Source organism: Odocoileus virginianus, chromosome 11, assembly GCF_023699985.2.
Source record: "Odocoileus virginianus isolate 20LAN1187 ecotype Illinois chromosome 11, Ovbor_1.2, whole genome shotgun sequence".
In the NCBI taxonomy this organism is placed as follows: domain Eukaryota; kingdom Metazoa; phylum Chordata; class Mammalia; order Artiodactyla; family Cervidae; genus Odocoileus; species Odocoileus virginianus.
The window spans coordinates 43,797,003-43,820,506 of NC_069684.1; the positions used below are offsets into that span (position 1 = coordinate 43,797,003).

Genomic DNA, 23,504 nt, shown 5'->3' on the forward strand with positions numbered 1-23,504 from the left:
CTGAGAAGCATAACTCCACATTTATATAAAAGAAACTTTCAAATTATCTTTTAAATTAGTAAGTTAGGCATCAGTATAATGGCCCACATTATATTGGGGTGGGGTCCAAGCACATGACCCTTTAAGAAAGAAGTTAGAAGAGAGAAAGTAGAGAAATGGAAGAGCAGTAAGTTGGGTAAATCCATGATTATGTAACCAAGGAATCTCCTCAGAGTCTGCTGAAGCACAGACAGGCTAAGCCAGTTGTTAATAAAACATTTGCTTTTCAGATTTTTTTAAAATCAGAACTGTTTACTACTGTGAACTATTGATGCTGCAAAACAAATATGGAGATTTTTCATAATAGTCTATGTCCAGGCTTAACTCTGTCTGGTCTTCCCTCATAGCTCAGTTGCCAAAGAATCTGCCTGGAATCAAGAGACCCTGGTTCGATTCCTAGGTTGGGAAAATTTGCTGCAAAAAGGATAGACTACCCTCTCCAGTATTCTTGGACTTTCCTTGTGGCTCAACTGGTAAAGAATCCGCCCACAAGCAGGAGACCTGGGTTTGATCCCTGGGTTGGGAAGATCCCCTGGAGAAGGGAAAGGCTACCCACTCCAGTATTCTGTCCTGGAAAATTCCATGGACTCTATAGTCCATGGGGTCGCAAAGAGTTGGGCAAGACTGAGTGACTTCACTTTCAGGCTTTACTCTAAGAACTGGCATGAAAACTACTAATAGCTCCTAGGAGTCTAACCCTGTAGAGTTTCTTCTCTCGTCTTACTAGACTCACTCCTTACTGATGTAGAGGAAGCAGCTGGGCCTTACCCAAGAGTATGTGCTGGGCTCAGCATGATATACACATATTTTCCTTTCCATTTATATCTTTGGGTCTTCCTAGCATTTTTGCCTGTGTAGCAACTAAAGAGTCCCTAGTGGCTCAGATGGTGAAGCATCTCCCCGTGATACAGGAGACTCAGATTCAATCCCTGGGGCAGGAAGATCCCCTGGAGGAGGTCATGGCAACCCACTCCAGTATTTTTGCCTGGAGAATCCCATGGACAGAGGAGCATGGTGGGCTACAGTCCAATCCTGACTAAAAGCATTTTACATAGGAGTGAGAAGGAGAAATAAAGTCAGAGTAGTCTAAAAAGTACTTTATAAGCCATCTTACTAATCCTTCAAGCTGAATTTATATAATATCTACAAATAAGTTTTCCTTTTAGTTTTATTCAAACCTTAGTAATACTTGGACACCTTATTATGACTGGTCTTAGAGAAAGCATTGTTGTTTATTCTTTTGTGTTTATTAATAACAAGAAACAGCAGCAGTACGTTTGAACTCACCACTCAGCTGGAATTGATGCATTGCTGTGACTTTTAACAGGGCTTCCCAGGTAAAGAACCCGCCTGCCAATGCAGAAGTCAAAGGAGATGAGGGTTTGATCCCTGGGGGAAGGCATGGCAACCCACTCCAGTATTCTTGCCGGGAGAGTCCTATTGACAGAGGAGGTTGGTAGGCTACAGTACATAGGGTTGCAAAGAGTCGGACACAACTCAAGCGACTGAGCAGGCATTGACTTACAATAACCTCTGTGCTTCTCTGCCACCCATTACATTGCCCTAAATCTTGCTTCTCTTGCTTACATAAATATATGCAAACATTTTATGATATACACATGATATACACTAATCACATATGTATATATATATACACACACATGTAAATAACAAATATACTTCTAAAATTTATGTATATACACATACATGTGGTTTAGTTGTAGTTGTGTTTATTATATGAGTATCAGGCAGTTTGAAGTCATCTGGGACTTTTTTTTACTCATAGTGTTACTCATATAATCATTATACTATTTTATCATGTAAATATACCATAATTCATTTGTCCTTACCTCTGTTATGGCTATTTAGACTGTTTCCAGAATTTTATTTATTTTTAATTATGAAAACTGTGGCTCTGGATATTCTGGCATGTGTCTCCGGGAGTTTCTCTTGGGTATATGCCTTGAAGAGGAATTGCTGATTTGTCAGATATGTGAAAACTCAATTTGAAATCACTGCAAGCAATGCATAAGAGATCCTACTAACCCTCATCCTCTCTAGCACTTTAAATTTTCATCAAACAAGATTATACTTAATCCTATTGTGTCCATATCATGTGATATTCCTTCTTTTCCTTCTGCCTCATAAGAAACTATTTATTCAGGCTTGATTGGCAAACATAGAGGAAGTGTTGGAGAGGTAGGGATCAACACTTGCCAACTTTAGAAAGATTTGAAGCATATCTTCACCTGAGTCAGCTTTGTCTCCCCAGATCCTGGAATCAAATTTTGGTCAAAGAAAAGTAACATAACAAACCCATGAGAGTAGGTCATTGGCTTGGAAATGAACCCCTTCTGAGCCCAATCACTGACTCTTATTAATATTTGTACATCATTTGTTATAACTCACTTATTCCATAATTCAAGGTGAATTCCCTGGAAATGAATGTTCTTGCTTCTGAATCTCAGTTTCTCCACTTTTCTATTATTCCCACTAAAGGCAAGTAGGTGTGCCTGACACGGTGAGGCTAAATGAACCAAAAAGTCAGTTTGGAGCAGAGGAAGGTTTATTGTAGGGCCATACAAGGAGACTGGTGGCTCATGTCAAAAAAAAAAAACGTGAACTCCCTGAAGAGTTTGACCAAAGCATTTTAAAAGGCCAGGTGAGGTGGAGAGGGTGGGTGGTGGTCACAGGGTATATGATCAGCTCATGTACAATTCTCTGGTTGGTTGATAGTGAAGGAAAGGGTGGTGTTGCAGGGGTTAACATTCAGTCCTTAGGCTCAAAGAGGTCTGGGGCTATATGCTCATGATCATCAAGTAGCTAACATCTTCCATTTGGTGTGGAGTTTTCACATCTGCTAAAACAAGACTCAGGAAATGTGCATCGGATACTGTTATGTAGGTACTTCAGAGAGGAGCTAAAGCAGAAGATGTGTGGGAATGGGCTCCCCTGAGAAGGTCCCATACGGTTCTGCCCAGTTACATCATTTCCCTGTATTAAGTTCACTGATCTTTTGCTGTTTAGATTGTGGTTTGGGTGTCCTATTGTTTTTCTTCCTGGACTGTTTTCCCAGTATATATAATAGAATATTACTCAGCCATAAAAAGGAATGAAGTTGGGCCATTTGTAGAGATGTAGATGGGACTAGAGTCTGTCATACACAGTGAAGTATGTCAGGAAGAGAAAAACAAACATTGTATAATAACACATATATGTGGAGCCTCTAAAAATGGTACAGATGAACCTATTCGCAGGGCAGGAATAGAGACGCAGACATAAAGAATGGATGTGTGGAGACAGGGAGGGGGGTGGGGTGGGGTGAGCAGGAGGTTGAGATTGACATATATACTGTGTCACGTGTGAAATAGACAGCTGGTGGGAACCTGCTTATAGCAGAGGGAGCTTGGCTCAGTGCTCTCTGCTGACCTAGTGGAAGGGATGTGGGCTAGGAGGAAGGTTTAAGAGGGAGGGGATATATGTACATAGGTGGCTGGTTCACCTCCTTGTACAGCATAAACTAACACAACATCATGAAGCAACTATACCCCAGTAAATAAGAAAATAAGAAAAAACTAATTTCTCAATTACTTCCTCTACCCTCACTTCAACTTTCCTGACCCTCTTGGTCTCCTGATCAATATCCTCTTCCTGTCCTATTTTCCATAAGCATGAAAGAAGCAGTTATGATCATGGACTGTGTGTATGTGTTAGTTGCTCAGTCGTGTCTGACTCTTTGCGACCCCATAGACTGTAGCCTGCCAGGCTTCTCTGTCCATGGAATTCTCCAGGCAAGAACACTGGAGTGGATTGCCATTCCCTTCTCCAGTGATCATAACACTGTGACAGAAAGAGGAGTTTCACAAACCTTTCCTTTTTTCTTCAGTGAGACTTACTCAATCTAGCTTTTAATCCCTTCTATTTTTTTTTCTAATGCAACAGAGCAATTTAGCCATTTGAAGAAATATATTTTATTGTATGAACTTTACTGTTAGCTTACAGTTTTTCTTTCCTTGATACAACTTACAACTATTGCCCTTACTAGATATTATTTTCTTAAAATTAGAGTATAATTGCTTGACAATGCTTTGTTAGTTTCTGCTGTACAATGAAGTGTATCAGCCACATGTATACACATATTCCACGCACCCTCCCCCCTCCACTGCTTGGACTTCCCTCCCGTCCCCCCACCTCATATACCTCTGGCCCAATTATCAACCTCCCCTACCAGAGTGATATGTTGTTGTTATTATTTAATCACTAAGTCGTGTCCAATTCTTTTGTGACCTCCATGGGCTGTAATCCACCAGGCTCCTTTGTTCATGGGATTTCCCAGGCAAGAATACTAGAGTGGGCTGCCATTTCCTGCTCCAGGGGATCTTCCCAACGCAGGGATTAAACCCGCATCTCCTGCATTGGCGGGTGGGTTCTTTACCAGTGCACCACCTGGGAAGCTCTTGTGACTACACAACTGTACTAATAGGTCCCCTACACACTTCCCAGGTGCAAAGCCCTCTCCTTATTCCCATATCCACTGGGGGCTGCTGTGAACCCACCAGCCTCAGAGCTTCTCTAGTTTTGTACTCACCCTCATCCAGGTCTGTGAATCCTGTCTCCCCGCTGGCTTCTTTGCTACTGTTCCTTCTAAAATCTTGCACGGAGTCCACTGGATCTGTTTTTTGGTATGCAAAATTTCCAGTGTTTTCTCTTTACTTACTGCATGGCCCCTCAGACTCCTGACCTTAGTGTAAACCTGAGGACAGCAATGGTCTTACAGCCTTCTCCCACAGCACAAGCATCTCAGGATTGGGAGTTGCCATGGTATCCTTACTCTACACTGCAACTTCCAGCCTGCAACTTCTGTCTCCATTTTTCTCTGTAAATCCTTTGAGGCTACTTACCCTACTTTATCACCTCTGTCCCCTCACTATTGTCATCAGTCAACCTCTAGGCCATTTCCACCCAATATTGAAGACTTCACACCTAATCTTTTTTCTATATCCCAGCCCTGCCATTGCCTTGAGTGACTATCAAAGTTTGCATTATTGTCCTAGCCCATCCCCTAGCCTCTCAGTTCCTTGGATTCTATGCTTTCAACCCCTTCCACCTCCACTGTACTCCAGCCTCCGAGCCACATGATGACATCCTGGACGTTGACATTGTCATTCCACAGAGCTGCCTCATCTACAATAATAATGTTGGATATAGGGCTCTCTGTTCAAAACCTCCTGACTTCCTAACTCTCTCATTCAGTTGCTTGTGCTACATCTGTTCTTCACAGGGACTTCCTACCCGCCTCGTTCATAAGCCTTTTCTGTTTTCCTTCCTTCCCATCTGGCTTAACTGCTATTGTCCATCAATCCAACTAATACTTCAACTCCTTGCTTTCTATTCCAACCACAAGGCTGAATCCCACTCTGCTTGATTCCAGTGGTTTTCTTCCTCTCCATAGATAAACATAGGTGGCTCGATTTGGTTACAAATTTTACTTTAAAATGTAATCTCTACTATTCATTTATAAATTCAACACATGTCAATCAGGTATTTATTATGTTGCAAACACAATGCTTTTGGTCAGGGATAAAATAACGAGCAAAAACAGTTTTCAACTCAGTGGGGTAAAAAGATATTGATTATAGGATTACCTTAAGGATGTAAGCTTTCAATTGTGATAAGCACTTTCTATTAGTTTCCTAGGGCTGCCATAACCAAGTACCACAAGCAGGTGATTTGACAAAAGATATTTATCATTTCACAGTTCTGGAAGCTAGAGGTCTAGAATCAGGATGTCAAAAGGGTTGGCTCCTTCTTAGGGCTATGTGAGAAAGATCTGTTCCAGGTCTTTCTGCTTGGCTTGTAGATGGCTGTCTTCTCCCTGTGTCTCTTTACATCATCTTCCCTCTGAGAGTGTCTCAGTGTCCAAATTTCCCCTTTTTATAAATATGCCAATCATATTAAATTTAGGGGCACTCTAGTGACCTCATGTTAACTTAATTAATTCTGTAAAGACTTTGTCTCCAAATAAGGTCATACTCTGAGGTACTGGGGTTAGGGCTTCAGCATATGAATTTCATGTTCATTCTTGTGCTCGGTTGCTCAGTCATATCTGATGCCTTGTGATGCTATGGATGGTAGCCCTTCCCTCTAGGCTTCTCTGTCCATGGGATTTCCCAGGCAAGAATACTGGAGTGGGTTGTCATTCCTCCTCTAGGGGATCTTCCGAACCCAGGGATAGAACTCACATCTCCTCAGTCTCCTGCATTGCAGGTTTTTTGTTTGTTTGTTTGTTTGTTTTTTACTGCTGAGCCACCAGGGAAGCCCTATATGAATTTGGGGAACCACAGTTCAACCCTTAATGCTTCTCAAAGGAAAAGTCTGTAGCGCTGTGAGAACTCATAAGCAGGGGGTTTGAGGTCATTACAATAGCTAAGGAGGCTTCCTTAAGGAAGTAAAGCTGAGTGGAAACTTGAGGATGAATAGGCATTTACTAGAAAGAGAAAAGAGGAGAAGATTGTTCACCACTGAAATCTTTTGGTGCGGGAGAGCATGGTGAGAACAAGCAGCTGAAAGAAGGCTGGCAAAGCTGAGGTGGGAAACTGACATGATCTCCATAATTTAAAACCATTACAGAGAAAATCTTAGACCTACAGTGATGCCGTGTTTCTCTGGGAGGACTATATTTGCTGCTGTCAGGTGCTTGTGGTTACCAGCAATCCTGGATGGACACAATCCAATCAGTGCTAGAGAAGATTCTTAGACCTACTTTGGTCCCTTTGATCATTGATTTATTTCCGGTTGACCCTACTTCTTAGATACTTATTGAGAGTCCTAACCCAAAGCCTGGGCATTTATTAAACCCTCCTGAGTAGGATGTGGGGGTATGTGTCCTAAACTCCAGATTTTGTGCTTGTAGCATCATGGGTCTATCAAAAATTCTGTTGAAATTCTTTGCCTCCTCTGCAATCAATAGATAACCCTAGGTGTGGCTCCAAATGCCAAGTTCACTTGTCTGGGTTTTCTTTTTCTCTTAGCAGAAGAGTTCATCCAAATGACCTATTTCACCATTACACCAAATGACTGCTTGTAGAGAGTCAGTGGTCAAGAAGTCAGATGAATGCTAATAGAATAGAAGCAAATGATGTTAATCAAGCAGAATGATTATGATAACTAGCAGCAGAATGGTGAAAATGAGAAGAGATGGATAGATGGAGAAAAATTACAGGGTAGAATTGGCAGAACTTAGAATGGATTGGATGTGGAGAATGGAGAAGTGCCACAGATAACTCTTAGATTTCTAGCTTGAGCAAAAGAATGGATGAGATGCCATTCTCTGAGATATACCATCCATTCCATGTGAAGAGAACTGACATGATTTGGGGCAAAGGTCACAAGTTTCAATTTGTATTTACCGATTCTGAGGTGCTTTGAGACATTTAAAAAGCTACATCAATTAAATATCTGTATGTGGTCGTGTTGGTATTCAGTCACTAAGTCGTGTCTGACTCTCTACGACTCCATGGACTATAGCCTGCCAAGCTTCTCTGACCATGGGATTTCCCAGACAAGAATATTGGAGTGGTTTGCCATCTCCTTCTCCAGGGGATCTTCCTGACCCAAGGATTAAACCCACATCTCCCTGTTAGCAGGCAGAGTCTTTACCATTGAGCCACGTGGGAAGCCCTTAAACATCTATATGCATGAGCTCAAAAAAAGAGATCTGAGTGGGAGATGTAAGTTTCTGCATCACCATGGATGTAGACAATGGACCACGATGGATGCTTCAGAAATCCCAACTCTTTGGTGGGCATGAAAACTGATACAGCCATTATGGAAAAAAGTGTTGGGGTTCCTTAAAAAACTAGGAATAAATCTACCATATGACCCAGCAATCCCACTGCTGAGCACATACCCTGAGAAAAACCACAATTCTAAAAGACATATGTACCCCAATGTTCATTGCAGCAATATTTACAATAGCAAGGACATGGAAGCAACCTAGATGTCTATTGACAGATGTGATACATACTTACAATGGAATATTACTCAGCCATAAAAAGAAATGAATTTGAGTCAGTTTTAATGAGGTAGATGAAACTAGAGTCTCTTATACAGAGTGAAATACCAGAAAGAGAAAAACAAGTACTGTATATTAACAAATATATATGGAATATAGATAAATGGTACTGATGAACCTAGTAGAGAATGGACTGTGGACACAGCGGAGGAAGGTGAGGGTTAGATGAATTGAGAAAGTAGCATTGACATATAAACATTGTCATATGTAAAATAGTGGGAAGTTGCTAAACAGCACAGGAAGCCCAGCCTGGTGCTATGTGGTGACATGGAGAGGTGGGATGGTGGGAGGGGAGAGAAGGGATATATATACAAACATACATACATACATGTATTTATATATGTGTGTGTGTGTGTGTGTGTGTGTGTGTGTATAATTTGACTGATTCAAGTTGTTGTACAGCAGAAACTAACACAAAATTGTAAAATAATTTTCCACCAATTGAAAAAAAAAGAAACCCCAACATTTGATTGTCCTTCTTTGCATGGGTAAAAGAGAAAAAGAGGAAATGGCTAGAGATGCATAAAAAGACAACAGAAAATGAAGGAAGCTTAGTGTTTCAAGAAGAAAGGTTAATTAGCAGTATTGGATGCTGCTGAAAGTTTGTGATAATTAAATGTGGATGAGTGTTATTAAATTCAAGCTGCTCAGTAGTGATAAATTAAACAAATCACTGCAATCTGTATAAAGCTATTTAGGAGAGAAACACACTAAAGCTTCAAGAAGACAATAAACAAAAATGTCTCCATAATCTCAAAGTAGGGAAAGATTTCTTAAGTAGTATATCAAATGCATTAACAGTAGTATAAAAGATTGATAAATGTTACTACACAAAAATAAAGAGATTCTCATCATTAAAAATACTATAGAATGTAAAAAACAAGCCACAGAATGGAAGAAGTTATTTGCAACATTTTAAAATGACAGACCCTGTATTCAGATCTCTGTATAACTTTAAAGATCAATAGAAAAACACAGACAACCCAATAGAATGTGGGCCAGAAAGACACTTTACGGAAGAGAAGATCCAAATAGGGAATCAAACACATGAAAAAATGTTCAATCGCTTTAGAAATAAGTCTATTTATTTATGTAAATTAAAACCACACTTCTCCTCATCTTACTCAACCAATACTACATTTGATAGTTTGAGAACGCATTGCTGTTCAGTCACCAAGTCATGTTCAACTCTTTGGGGCCCCATTCCCTGTCCATCACCATCTCCCAGAGTTTGCCCAAGTTCATATCCATTGAATGAGTGATGCCATCCAACCATTTCATCCTCTGTCACCCTGTTTTCCTTCCGTTTCAATCTCTCCTAGCATCAGGGTCTTTTCCAATGAGTCAGCTGTTTGAATCAGATGGCCGAAGCATTGGAGCGTAAGCTTCAGCATCAACATGAGTCCTTCCAATGAAAATGCAGGGTTGATTTCCTTTAGGATTGACTGGTTTCATCTTCTTGCAGTCCAAGGGTATCTCAAAAGTCTCCAGCATCACAGTTCAAAAACATCAATTCTTTGGCACTCTGCCTTCTTTATTGTCCAGCTCTCATATCCGTATATGATTATTGGAAAGACCATAGCCTTGACTATATGGACCTTTGTTAGCAAAGTGATGTCTTTGCTGTCTACGTTTCTCATAGCTTTTCCTGCCAAGAAGCAATCATCTTCTAAGTTCATGGCTGCAGTCAGCATCCACAGTGATTGTAGAGCCGAAGAAGAGGAAATCTGTCACTTCTTCCACATTTTCCCCTTCTATTTGCCATGAAGTGGTGGGACTAGATGCCATGATCTTAGTTTTTTTTAAAAAAACATTGAGTTTTAAGCCAGCTTTTTTACTCTCCTTCTTCACCTTCATCAATAGGCTCTTTAGTTTCTCTTTGCTCTCTGGCATTAGAGTGGTATCATCTGCATATCTGAGGTTATTGATATTTCTCCTGGCAATCTTCATTCCAGCTTGTAACTCATCCAGGCTGACATTTCTCATGATGTGCTCTGCATATAAGTTAAATAAGCAGGGTGACAATAAGTAGCCTTGTCATACTCCTTTTTCAATCCTGAATCAGTCACTTGTTCCATACAGAGTTCTAACTGTTGCTTCTTGACCCTCATCCAGGTTTCTCAGGAGACAGGTAAGATAGGTAAGGTAGTTCCATCTCTCTAATATTTTACAACAGTTTTTTTTTTATTATCCACACAGTCAAAAGGCTTTAGTGTAGCCAGTGAAACAGAGGTAGATGTTTTTCTGAAATTCCCTTGCTTTCTCTATGATCCAGTGAATGTTGGCAATTTGATCTATGGTTCCTCTGCCTTTTCTAAACCCAACATGAACATCTGGCAAATATAAGCTCTCAGAGGCTGCTGGTGGGAAAACACATTAGTACAAAATTTTGAAAAACAGTTTGGCATAGTAAAGTTGAAGATACATAAACCTTTGACCAAAGATTCCACTTCTGTGAATAAAACTCTAAAGAAAAATCATGCACACATGTACCAGGATACATGTATGGAAGTGTTCTTTGCAGCTTGTTAATATTCTCAGGCTATCTTTTCACAATATTCACATACATCAAACCCTTATTCTATATATCTCTAAACTTGTATAATCTATATACCAATTGTATTTGAATAAAACTGGAAAAATAATATTATCAGGCCAGAAACAACTCTAATGTCCTTCAACAGTAAAATGGTTAAATCAGTTCAGTTGAGTTCAGTCGCTCAGTCATGTCCAACTCTTTTTGATCCCATGGACTATAGCATTCCAGACCTCCCTGTCCATCACCAATTCCAGAGCTTGCTCAAACTCATGTCCATTGAGTCGGTGATGACATCCAACCACCTCATCCTCTGTCATCCCCTTCTCCTCCTGCCCTCAATCTTAACCAGCATCAGGGCCTTTCCCAATGAGTCAGTTCTTTGCATCGGGTGGCCAAAGTATTGGAGTTTCAGCTTCAGCATCAGTTCTTCCAATGATTATTCAGGACTGATTTCCTTTAGGATGGACTGGTTGGATCTCCTTGCAGTTCAAGGGACTCTCAAGAGTCTTCTCCAACACCACAGTTCAAAAGCACAATTCTTTGGTGCTCAGCTTTCTTTATAGTCCAACTCTCACATCCATACATGACTAGTAGAAAAACCATAGCTTTGACTAGACAGACCTTTGTTGGCAAAGTAATGTCTCTGCTGTCTAGGTTAGTCATAGCTTTTCTTCCAAGGATCAAGCGTCTTTTAATTTCATGGCTGCAGTAACCATCTGCAGTAGTCTGTGAGATTTCATACAATGAAGAATCAAACAGAAAAAAATAAGAATCAACCAGTAATGAAATGGATAGCCTGGAGTTTATGTGGGATCATACGGATGATCTCACCAGCATACTAGTGAGTTAAAGAAGCAGATGCAAAAAAAATACATAAGTATCAAAAGCATGCAAATTAAATTTTGTTGCCTAGGGATGTATACCTAAGTGGAAAAACTATAAAGAAGCCAAGTTTGGTTATCACAGAAGTCAGAATGTTTACCTTTAGGAGAAAGTTTGAGGATTGTAACTAGGAGAAAGTTGGGGGAGCTATAGGAGATTGGCAATGTTCTACCTTTTTTGATCAGAGTCAATAAATGGGTGTTTGTTTTTTCTAATTATTCTGTAAGCCATACTCATAGTTTGTGATCATTCTGTATGAAAGTTATATCTCATGATATGAAAGTTAAAAAAGAAGAAAAAACCTAAAACTTCCTTGAAAACTATACAGTTTAATCTTCAGTTAATCCTATTATTCTTGCAAATGGCATTTTCCACTAGTGACTGGGTTAATCAATGTGATGACTAAGGCTATGGCCACACATTATGTTGCACTTCAGTTCAGCTCAGTCACTCAGTCACGTCCGACTCTTTGTGACCCCATGAACCGCAGCACGCCAGGCCTCCCTGTCCATCACCAACTCCCGGAGTTTACCCAAACTCATGTCCATTGAGTCAGTGATGCCATCCAACCATCTTATCCTCTGTCGTCCCCTTCTCCTCCTGTCTTCAATCTTTCCCAGCATCAGGGTCTTTTCAACTGAGTCAGCTCTTCGCATCAGGTGGCCAAAGTATTGGAGTTTCAGCTTCAACACTTAGTCAGCAAAAATTCCCTATATTTGTGAAATCAGATAAAAATATGAAAAAATTTTGCTTTGATTTCCTAGGTTGGATCATTAAATGCATGCTTCCTTGCCAAGAGGAATTTCCAAGTTAATGTATATGAAGCTAGAGAAGGTGAGACAATACTGAATAATGTGAGATGTGGTTCTGATTCTTTGACTTCTTACTCCTTTAGAGTTTAAAAAGAAAAAAAATTTTAAGGTAAACCGTTAGACTTCATTAAAACCCTCAACAATCTAAATTTAATTTAATGCAAATTCATTACTATCCATATTTTCTTTAAAAGAGTTAACAAAATCTTTTAATTTGGCCCAGATGGCACCCATTTTTCAGGTATATGTGCTCACCCTGTCTTAGGATATAGGAATTGTGTGTAACATGAGGTCTACTTCCAATGTCTTAGATATCCGAGTGACTAAATCTGCACGTGGAAGAAGCATTAATTTGGCCCTTTCTTATAGAGGACGAGAAGCCTTGAAAGCCATTGGCCTGGAAGATCAGGTACCTTGTGAATGCATTTTCCTTACAGAAGATAATACCTGTTGTTTTTCAGCAATTGCACAGTCTTGATTTCTCTAAGTTCAAAGTAGCACTCAATGCCACAAAAATAACTGCATGAGAACTGTTTTACAGAGGCTTTCAAACTTCTAAATTCACAACAGGGTGGACATTTCACACTTGAGGCACCTGACTGGGGAGGGGGCAGAGCATGTAGTAGGGCAGGTGGAAGTTGTACCAGGTGGAAACCTGGTTATCACTTCTGACACTGGGCCATCAACAAGATGGTTAATCTTTGCCTTTTATTTGTGTGTGACCTGGGATGGCATCTGGAGTGAGAGGAGGCAGGCAACATCCATTCTTTTGACTACGTAGGTCCATAATCTCTTATCACAATTCTGTACTCCAAAAAGCTCTGGGACTAGAAAGCTTTTTCATCACCCATTCAGCAGCAAACTTGACCTGATGCAGACTTTTTTAGCCTCTGAAAGAAATTCTTTTTAGTGTGAATATGTTTTGCTAAAGAAATATTGTGTTATGGGGTGGTGTCCTAGACTAGTCTGTGTGTCATGACCTATCCACATATGCACTCATTACCTATCTAAACTTTGAAAAGTTCTGAATTCTGAAACCAATGAACTCTTAGTGTTTGGATGAAGATTGTGGGCCTGTTACAGATTTTCCTCATATAGACTCAAGATTGTCAAACTTCTCACTATCATGTATCTTGGAAATGTAAAGAGAAATAGTATATTTTTATTGACAGTATTTTTGTGAGAGTGTGTCTTTGAAATGATAAGTTTACATAAGTGTTATTTGCATTTCCACATTTTTCTTAGGCATGAGTAGGAAAACACTTTGCACTGCATTTCAGGAATCCTGTGATTTACTCCTCATGCTTTATTCTTTTGTAATCATAAAAAAGAACTTAATCTCTGACAATGAACTGTTTCCTCACCTGTAATATTTGTTTTAGGTCCAGATAAACTTTTAAGTCTATTTTAAAATCTAAAGTTAAAAAAGACCCTAAAAACTAAAATTTGTAGGAGCATACTTTTTATTAAATTTCTACCATACTGTGTTCCCATGGTCTTTTACATTATTTTTTGATTTTTGGAAAATTTTTGAATAATCACATTTTAGAGTCAATATCTATTTTATTGGCATGATGCTACATTATGGAAATTGAAATAGACATCTCTGATTTTATTTCAGGTTGTATCCCAGGGTATCCCCATGAGAGCAAGAATGATTCACTCTCTTTCAGGAAAAAAGTCTGCTATTCCCTATGGGACAAAGTCACAGGTAGGTTTACCTGGAGATATTTTTTGTAAAATGGTAATTGCTGAGTCTAATATCTTGAACCAGCTACTTGCTTGTTGACCTTGCCTTTCTTCTCTAGCTCTGTTTTGACATTGTTTGCTTGTTTAGAATTCAAAAATACATACTGGTTAATTCATAGGAGATGCTTAGAAATGGCCCAGTCCCTAATAAGCATTCAATGGACTTTCCCCATGGTTCAGCAGTAAAGAATCCACCTGCAATGTAGGAGTCTCAGGAGATGCAGGTTCAAGCCCTAAGTCAGGAAGATCTCAGTTCAGTTCAGTTCAGTCACTCAGTCGTGTCTGACTCTTTGTGACCCCATGAACTGCAGCATGCCAGGTCTCCCTGTCCATCACCAACTCCCGGAATTTACCCAAACTCATGTCCATTGAGTCAGTGATGCCATCCAACCATCTCATCCTCTGTCATCCCCTTCTCCTCCTGCCCTCAATCTTTCCCAGCATCAGGGTCTTTTCAACTGAGTCAGCTCTTCGCATCAGGTGGCCAGAGTATTGGAGTTTCAGCTTCAACATCAGTCCTTCCAATGAACACCCAGAACTGATCTCCTTTAGGATGGACTGGTTGGATCACCTTGCAGTCCAAGGGACTCTCAAGAGTCTTCCCCAACACCACAGTTCTAAAACATCAATTCTTCAGCGCTCAGCGTTCTTTATAGTCCAACTCTCACATCCACACATGACCACTGGAAAAACCATAGCCTTGACCAGACGGAACTTTTGCTGGCAAAGTAACGTCTCTGCTTTTCAATATGCTGTCTATGTTGGTCATAACTTTCCTTCCAAGGAGTAAGCGTCTTTTAATTTCATGGTTGCACTCACCATCTACAGTGATTTTGGAGCCCCCCAAAATAAAGTCACCCACTATTTCCACTGTTTCTCTATCTATTTGCCATGAAGTGATGGGACCAGGTGCCATGATCTTTGTTTTCTGAATGTTGAGCTTTAAGTCAACTTTTTCACTTTCCTCTTTCACTTTTATCAAGAGGCTCTTTAGTTCTTCTTTGCTTTCTTTTAAGGGTGATGTCATCTGCATATCCGAGGTTATTGATATTTCTCCCGGCAATCTTGATTCTAGCTTGTGCTTCTTCCAGCCCAGTGTTTCTCACAATGTACTCTGCATATAAGTTAAATAAGCAGGGTAACAATATACAGCCTTGCTGTACTCCTTTTCCTATTTCCAGTCTGTTGTTCCATGTCCAGTTCTAATTGTTGCTTCCTGACCTGCATACAGATTTCTCAAGAGGCAGGTCAGGTGGTCTGGTATTCCCATCTCTTTAAGAATTTTCCACAGTTTATTGTGATCCACACAGTCAAAGGCTTTGGCAGTCAGTAAAGCAGAAATAGATGTTTTTCTGGAACTCTCTTGCTTTTTCGATGATCCAGCAGATGTTGGCAATTTGATCTCTGGTTCCTCTGCCTTTTCTAACACCAGCTTGAACATCTGGAAGTTCATGGTGCATGTATTGCTGAAGCCTGGCTTGGAGAATTTTGAGCATTACTTTACTAGCATGGGAGATGAGTGCAACTGTGCGGTAGTTTGAGCATTCTTTGGCATTGCCTTTCTTTGGGAAAGGAAAATCCCCTAGAGGAGGGAATCTCAGCCCACTCCAGTATTCTTGCCTAGAGAATCCCATGAACAGAGGAGCCTGGTGGGCTAGTCATTGGTGTCTCCAAGAGTTGGACATGACATGATTTACACATGCAAGTCAAGAACAGACTATACTAACTATATGTACCTTTTCTATAAACAGTAATTGTCTTCCTGTGGGCGAGTTGCTGAGGAACTTGCAACCTGGGGACAACAGGCAGTAGTCCTATGAAAATTTCTCTATGTTCACTGTGAAAAGAACTCAGCCAAGCAATGGTAGGAGCACTGAGCTCTTATGTTCAGAGAGGGAGGAAATCTTTGACTTTCAGAGAAGGAAAAGTAAGGCTTGAAACAGATAGTTTGTTCAAATCTTCAACTGGCAACAAAATAGCATCATTCCAATCAAATAACAGTTTTTTTATGGGGAGAATTGGGTGAGACCAAATTTCTAAAAAGCATAAATTTTTAAGTGTCAGGTGTGCATTGGATGAGAGCTTGCAAATGCACTTTCAGATAACAGAATCTCACAGCAGTCAGCAGCTTTAGATGCATGGCCTCCAACCACCTTGCTTTACAGATAAAGAAACAGGATGCATGACTACAGGAGGTCAACATTAAGGGAGAAACTGGACAAGTTTCCTTACAGACAACAACCAGTGAGCATGGTGTAGGAGGCTCTCACAGGAGTGCTGGAAGTGCTGCTTAGCTACACTATTTCTTTTTTCTAAAATGAGAGTGATATTCTTCCCATAATAGGCATAATAGTCATTCCACCTTTCTTTTGGATTAACACTGATTATGCTGAGGAAATTCAATTCATCATATCCATCTCTTCCCTGGAGATTGGACCAATACAGTATGAATAGATCAAGGAGTAAGATATGATTCAAAATAGCAGGGAAAGTGGATGAGAAGAGTGACTTGGACCTGAGACTAAAACTGACTTCCTGACTTTTACCAAGTGAGAAAGAGAGAGGGGTGAGGGAGAAACAGGTCCATCACCAGTGACTCCCCAAGAAGGTGAAAGTGTTGGTGCAAGTTCTCATTTCAAGGCCTTTAATACAGAAGAAGGAAATGATCCTTCTGCATCCTTCTGCATTGAGGAATCATGCCATTCCTCAATTCTTAAGAACTGGGTTAATGCTAAATTTATAGGTTTGCATCATTATTTTTATACTGGAGTCGAAAATGCGCCCTCCTTATCTTTTAAGAACTGTATAAATTTGCTTTGAATTGGTCAATTCCATAACCTGTGGAAGGGCAAAGTCATCCCCATCACCCCAAGATTTCTTCCAGTATCCAGGGGGTGTGCGTATTGGCTTCTGCTGCCTCTTGGTGTCCATTCCTTCTCCTCTAGTTTTGGTTATGTACCCTGATAACCATACATGAAACTCATGATTTTTACCCATTTCCACACTCAAAATGCATATTAATAGCCTTCCTCCTGGAACACAAACAAGATTTCAAGGGCTGAAGCAGCCATATTTGCCCATGAGGCTACTTTGCAGGAGGAGGCTACATGCTAAAGATGGTGGAGCAGAAAGGAGGAGGACGCTGATGAACTTGTGGATGTCCCTGAGATACCTCTAGACTTTTTTTTAAGTTAGAAAAAAAAAAAAAAACAACTGTAGTGTACATAAGCTACTGTGGTCAGGTCTCTGTGCAAACAGCTAAAAATAATCCATGACTCATTACGGTATGTAAAGCTCATGGTAATTTGCACAGTGCTAAATAAATTATATTTGAGGAAAAAAATACACATGAATATACTGAAGACCTGGGGGGTCATGGAAGGCCCACATTGTGCAGTGCACAGCAAAAAATTCATAAGTTCCTACTGTATACAATTTGACTTCTGAAATCTTTTCTATATCCCTTTCTCTGGGCCTTCCTCCCCTAGCTGTTATTTTCTCTGCCCTTTCTCCTTTGCTATGACTGTCTTGCTGGTTCCTCTCATTTCCCTCCCCAGTTGCCAAATATCAAAATATTCTCTAATATACAGAGCAGGCCAGAGTTCCCCCAATTCCTATTCCTAAACTCCTGTACCCAAAATAAAGAAATGACACCCCCTTACAGAAAACATTCTCATTTGAAGTCTATCAGGACAACAATGTAAACACTTTTTCCTAGCATATTTGAAAAAGTCAGCCCTGCAACTATTGTCTTACAAATCTCCGAAGAAGATTATCCTATTTCCTTTAGGTTTTCTTAGTGAGTTTTTTGGTTACAAGAGTCACTTTACAGCTCTTCACTTGTTTGTTCTTGTTCTTACTTATTCTTCACCAGGTAAGCTTTTAGAATATGTATTGGAGAAGTGAAGCTTGATGTCAGTGACTCCAAGTTATGGTTATAATAGGAAACTGCCCAAAGATATGGAGCGGAATAGACCAGGACTCTCCCTAGTCTTCTGCAGGACCAACATGTCTACTGGTTCCCAGATGATCAGCCCCCATTTTATCTCAACTAAGCCTGATAGGGATCAGCTGACAAGGAAAGAATATTTTCCTTATGTTAATAAGACTTCATAATTTGAATGTTTCCTAGTACACTTAGAATAACAAGTGTGGTTTCTGTTGAAATGCAAACATTAATGATGTAGAAGACTGGAAAACAGAACCATAGGCAGAGAATTACGAAGTTCCTGTTAATTTTAATTTATGACAAAGACACAGGAAGCTCCTCCTCAGTCTACTATTGTCTCTTTAGCATGACCAAGTTATTTTTACACCAAGTATAGATTTAGCTGTTAATTTTATATGCCTATATTTGAATGGGATCAAGATGAATAAAAGACCGTATTTGTGTTAAATGTTGTAATGCCCCATAATTTTGAAATTTACATGCTTTAAAATTTTAAAGCAATAGATTTGTCCTGAATTGCAAGACTGCATTATGACCTTCATGAGCCCTAAGTGAGTAAGAGTAAGTGAAGTCACTCAGTTGTGTCCGACTCTTTTCGACCCCATGGACTGTAGCCCACCAGACTTCTCTGTCCATGGGATTCTCCAGGCAAGAATACTGGAGTAGGTTGCCATTTCCTTCACCAGGGGATCTTCCCAACCCAGGGATTGAACCTGGGTCTCCTGCATTGCAGGCAGACACTTTAACCTCTGAGCCACCAGGGAAACAGATAGACACTTTTGCTTTGTGGGACCTTATAAATCAATAAATATTAAAAATTAGACTATATGAGCACACTGATATAAAGATTACATTAAGCTTTAATATAATCCAGACTGGATTTATTCTTATCTTTTTAAGAATCAATATATATTATATTCTTATATTCATGTTCTTATATTTATTTTTTCTTATGATTTTGAAATAAACTAAAATTATTTTCGTGAACCCCTAAAAGTGTCATAGGCCCTATGCACTGTTTGACTGGGTCTCATGGAACAATCAGCCCTGTGAAGTCAGAAACAACCACTGCGTGTCCCATGTACTGGGGTCTACCTATTCCTACCAACCCTCACCCTAACACAACCACGCCACACACTCACACAGCCTTTCAAATTGAAATGAAAATTTCAAAGTAGTTTCTTTGGGAAATAATACGCTTATTCTAGTAATGTTGTCATTTCTGAAGTTTTTTTTCACAGCTTGATTTGGAGACCTAAGATGAATATTTGAGATTTATGTTTGATAGTTAAAACTATCTTAGTGAAAATAATATTTTTGGTACCAAAAAAAGATTTGTTTTCATATAGTATCAAACTTTGAAAAAGCCTAAGTTTAAACCTGAACATTGTATTGCATGTATTTGATTAAAGTGTTTATAGAAAAAAGGCTACTAAGTTAAATGGTTGTAAAGCTGAGCTTGCAACCTTCTGATAAATAATTAGTATTTTCTATTGCTAAGTGAATAACATAGAAGCATATTTGCCCATTCTCCAGAAACAAACAGTATCTACTATATTTTTCTTGCAGTATATTCTTTCTATAAGCAGAGAAAATCTAAACAAGGATCTACTGACAGGTAAGTCCAACGCTTTATTCACCAGCCCTCATTTTCAGCAAAGCATGTGAGACTAATCTCATCACATAATTAATTGAAACTTGTTTACCATTCCTTCCTAGGGGTTATTAAGAGCAAGACTATGTACAATACAAAGTGTTTCTTTAAAAATACTGGTGGTACATCTTCCAGCATCTCTTTTTCATCTTATCAATAGTCTAAATAAAAATTGTTTGTTCAGCATGTATTGAATTCCTATTATCTTCTAGGCACTGGGTTGAATGAGTGCCTCAGTGAAGAACTCACAATCTAGTGGAAAAACAGATATACATCTATAACAATTTTCAAAGAGACACAAGCAGGTTTTTTAAATCAGAAATATGAAAAGCAATAGTGTGAAGACTGATAGAGGGCTGCAATTTTTTTAAGTATTATGAAAATCACTGTGTGCAAAAACAAGAGTCTGGACTAAAGCTATAGTCCAAGTGGTTGGGAAGAGGTATAGATTCAAGATATCTGTAGGAGACAAAATTAGATACAGGGTGTAGGAAGTTGAGAAAGAGGAAGGTGTACATAAACCTGAAGATTCTCATGTGCCTAACTAAGAAGAACATAGACCTATCCATTAATTGAAAAGCCCCTGGACTGCAAATTAAATTTGTATCCTGGAAAATCAGTCCAATCACATTCCATGTAACCCTTGATCATATTTTTTTCCTTCTTCAGCATTTGTACTAAACAAATTCATTCCATGCAAAGTATGCCATTAGTAGTTATACTATCTTTTAAATCAATCAATCCCTCTCAACGCATCCTAGCAGCCTCTGACTTTTGGAGAGCAGAGCTTCCAGTTACTTATCTGTGTTTCTCCACATTCCCCTACCCAGGGTGAGTTTGTACGTGTCTGTTAAATTGATCTGATCTGAACTGAACTGGGAGGAGGAGTGAAGGGGAAGGTCACTCTAGCTGATTCACGAGGGCTCAGAAATAGGGTTTAGTATTCGTCTTAATTCCATTTCTTTACTAGTATTTGTAAGACTGACTTTTGGATGAGTAGATAAACGGCTAGGTTGCTTTATATATTCATGCTGATCTTATGAAAAGAAACTACAAAACAGCTTTTAAAAATAATAGAAAATATTCTTTGATGTGTTAAGCACTATGTTAATAACTGCTTTATATTACGTCAATCTGTATAACCCTCCAAACAACCCTGTGAAGTAAGAACTGTGCTTACTTCAGTTTTGTACATGGTAAAGGAAGCTTAGAGAGGGCCACAGTGCAGCAGGTTACGCTGTTAATAAGTAGTAGAATCTGGATTGAACTTGAGTCTGTCTATTCCAAAGTCCATGCTTTTAACTATTACAGTCACTGCCTCCAGTAATATATATGAAACACTGATAATAAGGAGCTAAAACATGGGGAAGATCCATCTTGCATGCTCCCTTATTTTTCATTAGGTACACACTGCACAGCATACAACTTTATAAATGGCATAAATATGTTAATAAAAAGAACGCTGAACCTCTTGACTTCTAAACTGTTTGGCACATAAAGTTCTTTTACACAGCTCTTATTCCTTTACATGGCATCAGATTGAGCTGCCTATTCCACAGATGAATGCTCATTCCTTCTGATAGAACAGCCTCCCCTCTGAAAGTACTCTAACTAAATCATTTTCCTGCATCAGTTTTTCATGTGGGGTTGTTTCATGGTTTACTGTCCTGTGGGATGTTAATAACTGTTAAGTAAAACAAAAATGATATGTGGTCAGGTAAATTTGATAAACTTAAAATCTGCATTGGGCTTCCCAAGTGGCCCTAGAGGTAAAGAACTCATCTGTTAATGCAGGAGATATAAGAAATGTGGGTTTAATCCCTGGGTCAGGAGGATCCCCTGGAGGAGGGCATGGCAACCTGCCGGAGCCTGCTGGCAAACAAACTGCATTACATCTCTTCCCCATAAGTTAACCGGGATATGAGGGAGAATGAAAGGTTGAAAATCTCCCTCATGTCCTTCAGAGTCTCTCCAATGTAGGATACTGCTTCTCTGCTGTGGATTTTGAGATTGCCCTATTCCCCGTAACATGGAAAAGGCCTCCTGTTTGGGCCAATGCTCTTCAGCTATAACTGACACATCCGTACCAGTGTCTAAGATCCCTGTAAATTTTTTATTTTCAATAAAAAGATCTAGTTTGGGACGCTCAGCAGAAATGGACTGCACCCAATATACATCAGAAGAGCCAAAACCATCAGTCCTTCATTCTTGTTTAGAAGCAGTTTTCCCCTGTAAATGAAGAGGTAGCAAAACCAGTTGTGCTATTCGTTGACTGGTGGGAATGCTAATTATATTTGAAGGTGCATGGGCCATAATTTTAAGTTCCCCCATGTAGTCTGCGTCAATCACCCCTGGGGACACTGACAACCCTTTCATTGTCCAACTACTTCTGCCAATAATTAGTCCTACAGTTCCTTTTGGTAACGGCCCAAAAACTCCAGTTGGAATGGCTTGCATTCCCATATCAGGTGTTAACACTGTGTGGGTGGTGGCACACAAGTCCAATCCTGCGCTGGCTGGGGTGGCTCGGAAAAGGCTTTTAATGCTGAGTCAATTAGATTTGGCTGAGGCTCGGTCTGAAGTGCCCCATAACATTGTTTTGGGGTCTGGGGCTGGCCCCCACACAGTTTCCCGACTGTGGAGGAAGAGGTTTGCCTTCTATATCCATTTTTGATCTACAGTCCCTGGCCCAATGTTTTCCTTTTTTGCATCTGGGGCATACATCAGGATTCTTTGTACTATCTAAATTATTTTTCTTAGGACATTGGGCCATACGATGTCCCAGTTGTCCACACGAAAAGCAACTGCCGGGAGGCCCTCCCTTTTTCACACTACCCTTGTTCTTAGTCTGTTGATATAGAACTTCCTTGGTAGTTTTCCCCTGGATAGCAGCAGCCATAGACAATCCCTGAAGATAGGAAGGCCAATGTCAGCACAAATTCTTATATAATCTGTTAAACCCCCCTTTTTTCTATAAGGTCACAAAGCGGCCTGGTAAGCAGCATTTACATTTTCATATGCCATCTGTTTAGTTACAATAGTGCCAGCTTCTTCATCTCCAATAAATTTAGACACAGCATCAAGTAACCAAGCGATGAAATCCTGATAAGGTTCGTTAGGTCCTTGCCTAATTTTTGATAAATCTTCAGTCTTTCTATTTGAGTCAGGGAGTTTTTTCCATGCTTTTAGCGCCGCTTCATTAATCTGTGGGTAGGCTTGTTCAGGATAGTTTAACTGCTGATTAAGATCTCTAAATGCTCCTTCCCCCATTAACATGTCAAAGTTAACCTGCAGCCCATTACGGTGGTTACGATGTTCAATGTTGCTGCAGACCTCGCCATATTCCGAGTGCCACAAAAGATATTCACCTCCTGAAAGACAGGCTAGTGCAACAGCCTTCCAATCTTTTGGGGGCAAATATTGAGATGATAGACTTTCAATTATAGCTAAGGTAAACGGCGCAGTAGGCCCGTATTGGGCGCAAGCCTGTTTTAGCTCCTTTAGCTGTTTAAAAGGCAGAGGCTCATGATACCTGCGGCAATTGGCATCTTCGAAAACAGGGAAGATCATAGAATATCCTTCAAGATTTTCGCCCTGATCTCGGGCTGTTTTCACAGCCATTTGAAGTGGTGAAAGGACTGGCTTTTTTAGGCTACATGGGACATATACAGGCGCTGTTGGAATCAAAGGTGCTTCTGCGAGAGGAGGGGTAAGGAGTGGGACGGGCGGCGGCAGCGGGTCAGGATCTAAACTGGCTACAACAGATGGCGTTTTAGAATGCAATGGTTTTGCTGTATCCAAAGGTA

General features: G+C 39.9%; 1 protein-coding gene and 1 non-coding gene across 2 annotated transcripts in view; one reads left to right on the forward strand and one right to left on the reverse strand.

The window, feature by feature from the left end:
- Positions 1–23,504, forward strand: part of KMO (kynurenine 3-monooxygenase) — a 67,605-nt gene that overhangs the window by 10,908 nt on the left and 33,193 nt on the right. Inside the window, 4 exon segments of the mRNA XM_070474357.1 lie at positions 12,299–12,368; positions 12,658–12,755; positions 13,968–14,057; positions 19,614–19,662. Coding sequence (XP_070330458.1) covers positions 12,299–12,368; positions 12,658–12,755; positions 13,968–14,057; positions 19,614–19,662 — 307 coding nt within the window.
- On the reverse strand, positions 18,737–18,808 carry TRNAC-GCA (transfer RNA cysteine (anticodon GCA)). Its single transcript has one exon. It is a non-coding gene; the product is annotated as a tRNA-Cys (tRNA).